This window comes from Gossypium arboreum, chromosome 11 (genome assembly GCF_025698485.1).
Source record: "Gossypium arboreum isolate Shixiya-1 chromosome 11, ASM2569848v2, whole genome shotgun sequence".
In the NCBI taxonomy this organism is placed as follows: domain Eukaryota; kingdom Viridiplantae; phylum Streptophyta; class Magnoliopsida; order Malvales; family Malvaceae; genus Gossypium; species Gossypium arboreum.
In genome coordinates, this window is record NC_069080.1 from 103,850,709 (window position 1) to 103,857,581 (window position 6,873).

At 33.6% G+C, this 6,873-nt stretch overlaps 1 protein-coding gene across 2 annotated transcripts; it reads right to left on the bottom strand.

Annotated features, from left to right (window-relative positions):
* Positions 1-293: 293 nt before the first annotated feature.
* Positions 294-2,918, bottom strand: LOC108474235 (uncharacterized). Of its 2 annotated transcripts, none has more exons than XM_017776173.2 (3): positions 2,772-2,918; positions 1,437-2,672; positions 294-658 (listed from the first exon to the last, which is right to left on the bottom strand). In XM_017776173.2, exons 2-3 carry the CDS (start codon positions 2,621-2,623, stop codon positions 544-546), a joined length of 1,302 nt encoding a protein of 433 aa, XP_017631662.1. In that variant the 5' UTR covers positions 2,624-2,672; positions 2,772-2,918; the 3' UTR covers positions 294-543. The 2 variants fall into 2 exon arrangements, with proteins under 2 accessions (XP_017631662.1, XP_052877791.1); XM_053021831.1 differs by having other exon boundaries at positions 1,437-2,653; positions 2,772-2,889.
* Between the last annotated feature and the right edge of the window lie 3,955 nt (positions 2,919-6,873).

The window sequence follows — 6,873 nt, forward strand, 5'->3', positions numbered from 1 at the left end:
GAAGAAGAAAAACAGAGGTTGATGACAACAAAAAAAAAAAAATTAAAAATACAATTAGGGTCATTTTAACAAAATGTAGTGACTAAATTTATCATTAAACAATTCCAGGTTCAGTATTTTAAGTGCGAATGAATCCAATAAAGACGAGCAAAGCAAAAAGCTAAAGCTCCCGTGATTCATAAAGCTGAAAACCTGTTTCTTAACATATAGGATGGCGCAACCAAAAATTGAGCCCCTTAATCTTAATCACCTCTACCATTATTATCACACCTATTTATTTTATAGTAATCCCCTTTTGTAAATGTAGACATCATCAATAATTCTATTTATAGTAATCCCCTTTTGTAAATGCGGAACACTAGGGCAGGGCTCTCTCAGGAAATTAATTTTACATGTCTATTTCATCAAAGTTTTTATAATTCATTAAACTCCTACATCATAAGCATCACCCCTAGTACCATTTGCAATGAAACATGCCAGTCATCAGTAAAAAGAACAAAATACACCAACCTCTCCAATCAAATCATGGATTGAAACCAGTATTCATTTCATTTCCCAATCCTTCAACTTCTTGCTTCCTTTAGGTTTCGCTATCGGTACATTCACAGCAGCCATTTTTGCATTGTATTTTGCCCGAAGGGGATCGTTGTATGTCCATCTGCACAGAACCCAAATAACAACAATTCAAGGTCAGGAACTTATTTGTGTTTTATATTTAGTGGTTATACAAAAGAGAAACATTCAGAGATCTTATCTTTAGGGTTCAAATCCCATACATCCAATTAAACTACAATTTAAAAGGCCATTTTAGAGATTATGTTCTTCAAATAAAAGATCTACTCGGAAAAATAAAGCGCATTCATCACCTACCTACTACCTGCATCTGAAAATTGTTCATTTATATTATTCAACTTAAAGCATGCTCAATTTCAATTCAGATGATCCATTACAGAAACTCTGATAATTTACTCCAAGCATGTTCTCAACATCATTAAATGGAATGGTGCAATTTAAGGCAAGTTCCATTAATATGAAGTATGAAAAAATCCAACAATAATATCCTTATACTAATGCAACTGAAAACAAGATATGCCTCAGGATATTCTGTTACACTTCCACTCAATAAATCCCAAAACAACTCGTATCAGTTATTAATAATTAGAATCGACTACACCAGCAAATGCAAACCAATTCCACATAAAATTTCCCAGCTTTGCCTCATTAGAAACAAGCTCTAGATGATAAAATTTAACACATCACCCTTCAAGTCAAAAGTAATATTTATTGACATTGTTCACGCTAAGTGTTTTCTTAGTTGATATAAAATGCTTATGCAAATCCAATAGATATATAGAAAGAGAGAAGGTAACTAATTCCAAACTTAAAATGTAAGAGCTAAAACATATTTCAGAGAGATGAGCTTATAGAGAACGTACGGATTGTTCCAATCAGTTGTATCCTCGTTGACAAGATGAGTCCATTTGGTTCTGCCACTACGACCAAAATGCTTGACTTGCATGACCTTGGGCAATATTGTCTTGTCCATCTTGTCGTCACCAGTCGGGGCAGAGAAATCGCGGTGATAAATATTTTGGGCTCCAGCAGTTGCAGCAGGATCATCAGCATCTGTCTGGAAGAAAGCACCCTTGTGATAGTATTTCTGCATAAACCTCCATTTCTGTTTAGGCGGTGGAGCAGGTTTCGGATTCTTCCTCTCCCATTCCCGTCTCTCTTCCTCTGTCATATTCCTAACCTTCTCGATCTCCTCCCTCTCCTTAATCATTGCTTCCCTTTCCTCCCTATCTCTCTTAATTCTAGCAATCTCTCTTGCCTTCCAAGCTTCATATTCCTCAGCCTCATTAAGCTCGTCATCAGTATCCACATCTTCTATGTTTGCCTCCAATTCCATATTTTTCTGAATCTCAGTATCCTCTCTAATCTTCTCGACAACAATTTGCCTTGTCTCAATTTTCCTATGTTCCAACTTCCTCTTCACAGCCTCCTCCATAGCCCGTTCTTCCTCCTCCAATCGCTTACGCTCAGCTATTGTCTCTCTCTCGGATTTCGGCACAAAAACTGCCTTGGCCATTGCAATTCCCATATGTTCCTCTTCCGAATCTGTCTCATACTCCGACTCTTCCTCCTCTTCTTCCTCCACTTCCTCCTCCTCTTCCTCTTCCAAGAGTAGAGTTTCCTCTTGTTTTCTCTGAAGCATCTTCTCCCTAATCCTTCTCCTCCTCTCTTCCAAGGCATCCTCATCTTCTTCCTCGGCATCAGCCCCTTCATTCCTCCGGTTTCCCTCCTCTTCTGTCGACACAATCTCAGCTTGCCTTATACGCCTATGATCAGCCCTAATTTCATCTCTATTGTCAACCCTACTCTCAGCCAAACGACGTAACCTAGGATCATCTTTTATAACAATACCTGAATCTTCGTGAGTAGGAAAAGCTTTTTCTAAAGCAACGGCCCTAGCCATCCTAATATCGCCATCTTCATCGGCATCATCAGCCCACTCAGGAGCTTTCCCAGGCCAATATCTTTTAACTTTAGTTTGCCCAATTTTGCCTCTAAGTTTATCCCGAATTGCTATTACTGTATCACTAACACCTGCCGTGACCGACATTTTTTCCCCTTTCTGGTTTTCCTACGTTTTCTTAGTGAATAAACAACAACTACAGATGAAAATAAGTAATTAAACAAAAGAAATAGAAAAAATAAGAAATTATGACACAAACTAATTATTGAAATTTGAAACCCTAAAACCAAAATACCTGAAGCGAGCTTTTCTGGAGAAGAAATGCAAAAAAATGGTTAAAGAAGGGAAATTTTATTGGTTATAAATAATATGTAAGTTTTACAGAGACGAGAGTCTATAAGGATTGGGAGAACAAAAAAGAGTGAGATTTTAGGCTAAACTACACCGATGGTCCTCTAACTTTTAGAGTATTTCAATTTTGGTTATCCAATTGCGGAAAATTTTAAACTTCAAGCCCTTTTAAAAAATTAAATAATTCTATTTAAGCCTCTAACGTTTAAAGCATTTCAATTTTGGTTATCTAATTACAAAAATTTTAACCCTCGAGCCCTTTTGAAACATTAAATAATCCTATTTAAGCCTTTTAGTTCTTAATTAAATACAAATTTTTTTCATTTTTGACCATTCCAAAAAAATTAATAATGCAATTTATTTTTATTTAAATTTTGCCCCTCCAAAAATTAATAATTTTTTCTTTTCCTTTCTAAATAAAATTTCGATGAAAGCCCGTCAAAAACTCAAAACTCTTGTCAAAGATCATATGATTACTCTTATGGGCTACTTTGTCGAGACCGTGGATAACGAGACCAATCTGAACTAGAACCTACAAATTGAAATGGTGTGGCGTTCAAAAGCTTGCCCAAAGACTTTGCAAGCTTTAGGGTTGCATATAACCTTAGAAACAAGAAACTGCACTTAAACAACTCATGAAGAAGTTACAATCTTAAACAACTCATGAAGAAGTTACAATCCTTTGAGTTGATATTAAATGTGTTTGATTTTGTGCCCTAAGTGTAATATATTTGTTTGTATACTTGTATTTTTTCTAACAAATTGGTTTAATAAAATTATCTATGAATCACATTAATACCATTTGTACATCGTCTTTAATGGTTTTTGCATGCAAAGTAAAATGAAAGCAAATATTAGCTCAATGGTTATCTAATGTTTAACTAATACTAAGTCGTATTACGTGGTTAGATCGTAATACGAAAAGATAGCTTGTATTAGTAGATGAACCTAGACATTTCCTTAGTCTAATTGAAAATGAGCAAACTGATTGAAAAACTAATATGTCATCTATCAAGTCCAGTTGGGGAAATACTTTGTCTTAAGCGTCGAATCGGATTACTTCCAGAAGATAGAGACATAGATGTGACTAATTGGACTAACAGTACATCGATAAGAACCAAGTAAAATAGATCCTGAATTCGTTTATGGATCTATTCACTTATGACTTTCATAGCATAACATACTTTAATCTTGAGTGGATGGTAGACTGTATATGCATGCTCGTATACCCACTACAATAAAATAGGTTTTTAGCGACGTTTTCTTGGCCCTATAGCGGCGCTTATAAGCACTGCTAAAGTAGTTAGCCGCCATAGATAACGCCGTTAAATCTTGCGGTGTTTATGTGGGAAAACGCCGCTATAAAACATGGTATTTAGCGGCGTTTCTCATAAAAAAAGGGCTAAAAGTCATGTTCTATGGCAGCGTTTGTGAGAAAACATCACTAGCTTTAATAGATTGTACCAACCCATTTTATTTCATATAGAACCAGAATTTTCAACATTTTTACCTGTACATCAAATCCAACCAAAAACTTCAAATCTAAATGATACTATCATGAAAGAAATATGTATATGATCTAAATTAATAAATGAAGTAACAAAATATATTATATTCAAAAGTTATATTGTTAAGATATTCTCACAATAAGAAAACAAAAGCCTAAGATGGTGGATTCTTTGATTGATTCTACTAAAACATCTTCATCATATTTTGAAGCTGTAGTTGGAGTTCGTCATATTTTCTTGTTGCCTCTGCTTCCCTCGCTGCTTCCTCCACTTTAAGTTGTAGTTGGAGTTCATCATATTTTCTTGATCTGCTTCTCTCGATACTACCTTCGCTTTAAGTTGAGCAATTTGCTCAACTGTACTTGCTTGCATCTAAGCCATCTGGTCTCTTAACCTCTGAACTTTAGCTTGAGCCTAATTCGCCGAAGGTATGTATTGTTATGAGCTGGATCCAAAATATTGGGTTGGGTTAACACAAGATCCTTGAAATCGAACCCGACCATACCTTTCAGGACCCAAAACTTTAGTAATAATTTGGTTATCAATGTCGTCTAGATTAACAGAACTATCACTTGAAGCGATCGTTTCATACTCCGCCTTTTTATCTTTTAGTTTCTCCTAATAAATCAATCAAGAAGTTAGAAACGAAATATATAATCAAACAAATGCAACATAACTTGGCATTATTTGCATTACAAATGACGAATTAAACCATTATAATTACACATGATAAATATTTAGAATAATTCAAATTTTTTAAAGTAAATATACCATAATTTTTGTAGTTTTAGTAGTCATAGGAGATCTATCTTTCTTTCTATATGTAATATCAAAAAACTGAAAGCGTCTTACTTTTTGACCAGACGACAGTTCCTACAATATAGTAGGAAAAATATTATTTAGTAGAAAGAAACTAATATTTGGCACAATTAATAAATTCAAAATACCTCGTCATCAGCTACACAAGCAAAACTTTTTGACCCAGCTGTATGCGTGAATTTTTGTTTTTACGTACTTGTAGTTCCAACTTGCTCACGATCCTACATTATGAAATTATTATTATGTATATAGTAAATAGTATAAACCAAAATAATTATAAGAGTTTGGAAGTACGTAATACCTCTCCTTTCTTTGAATTCCAAAATCTAACTGTATCTTTTCATTTACCTCAATATTCGCGGCGGGACATTTCGCAATTTCTCTTCGAGGCTTATATTTTTCTTAAAATATTCCTCCTTTAAAGTAATTTTATGGTCTCTCCATTTCTTTTCTAATGCTTCCTTCACATAATTATCCGAGACCTCTAAAGCAAACCTCTCCTGCAAATAACACAAGTTTAGAAAGTAAATATAAATGAAACTTAAACCAAAGTATTATAAATTACATTCATGTTATTACCTTAATATTATCAAGAACTTGATTTTTGTTACTATTAGACATATGATGCCATGACTTTTAGTTAATTGGCAACAGATTGACATTCCGTGCTATAATGCCCAAATATCCTGCTAAAAGTTGAGCTTCTGAACCAATAGGCTGACCATGACTGTTTCTAAATACTTTGACATGCTCCACAGAATTTAGATTGTATAAATCCTTTAATAGCGTACATTCCCAAGTTTTGCGCTTCCCACTACTTTCAGCTAAAAAATGGTATATGATAATATAAGAATTTGAAACAAAAATCAATAATAAAAGTCAACATGCATGTAAATTAAAGTTAACATTACTTTGAATTTATACAGGTTCGTCAATTGTATTCAGAAAATTCGAAGATCTAATAGCAGTCTATTGATCAGTATTTGTTTATTCTAAATTTGGAGGATTTTGAATAATAGTTAGATCTCGTAATATTCTTCTAGGCATATTATCTGCAATACACATAAAATAGTTGAAATATTAGTAACTAATTACAACAATAATAGTACATATAAAATATTTGAAATATTTAACAAGTTCAAGATTTAAATTATAATATTACATATAATTAAAAATCGTAAAATCTTACTACATCATGATTCATAAATATCTTCATCCACATCTTGACGAACCCATTGAAATTGTGTACTAGTACTAAGGATAGTTTCATTTAAGGTTTGTTCTGGAAAAAGCAAAGTTTCTGATCTTGCGTCGATGTCATCTCTACTTCCATTGCCCATGTAAAATAAGCCTCTAGGGGTGTTACGGAGTACAACGTACCAACACTCATCAGTTGGATCTTTCGAATAAAAAAATTATTTGACTTGAGAAGAAAATACATATGACTCATCTATCAATTGTTTTATTAATCGAGAGAAGTTCACCATAGTAAAAATCAAATTGATTTTTTGTTTAAATTCCGCGAGCAGTATTAACATCAGCCCAATCACATTGAAATAAGACAACCTTCTGTTTGCCATAGTAATCCAACTCAATAATGTCCGTAAGAATTCCATAATACTCTTCATTTCTTTCAACTCAAGAAAAATGTCATAATTAGAAGAATTACTTGTGGGTTCATTAAGATAAAATGTTTTCTTTAACCTAGGATGATAACCC

Bases quoted from the DNA above. Each gene is read 5' to 3' on its own strand.
- LOC108474235 (XM_017776173.2), bottom strand. From the start codon at position 2,623: ATGTCGGTCACGGCAGGTGTTAGTGATACAGTAATAGCAATTCGGGAT. The intron at 659-1,436 runs GTACGTTCTCTA...GGTTCTGTGCAG, and splicing joins ACAACTGATTGGAACAATCC to ATGGACATACAACGATCCCC.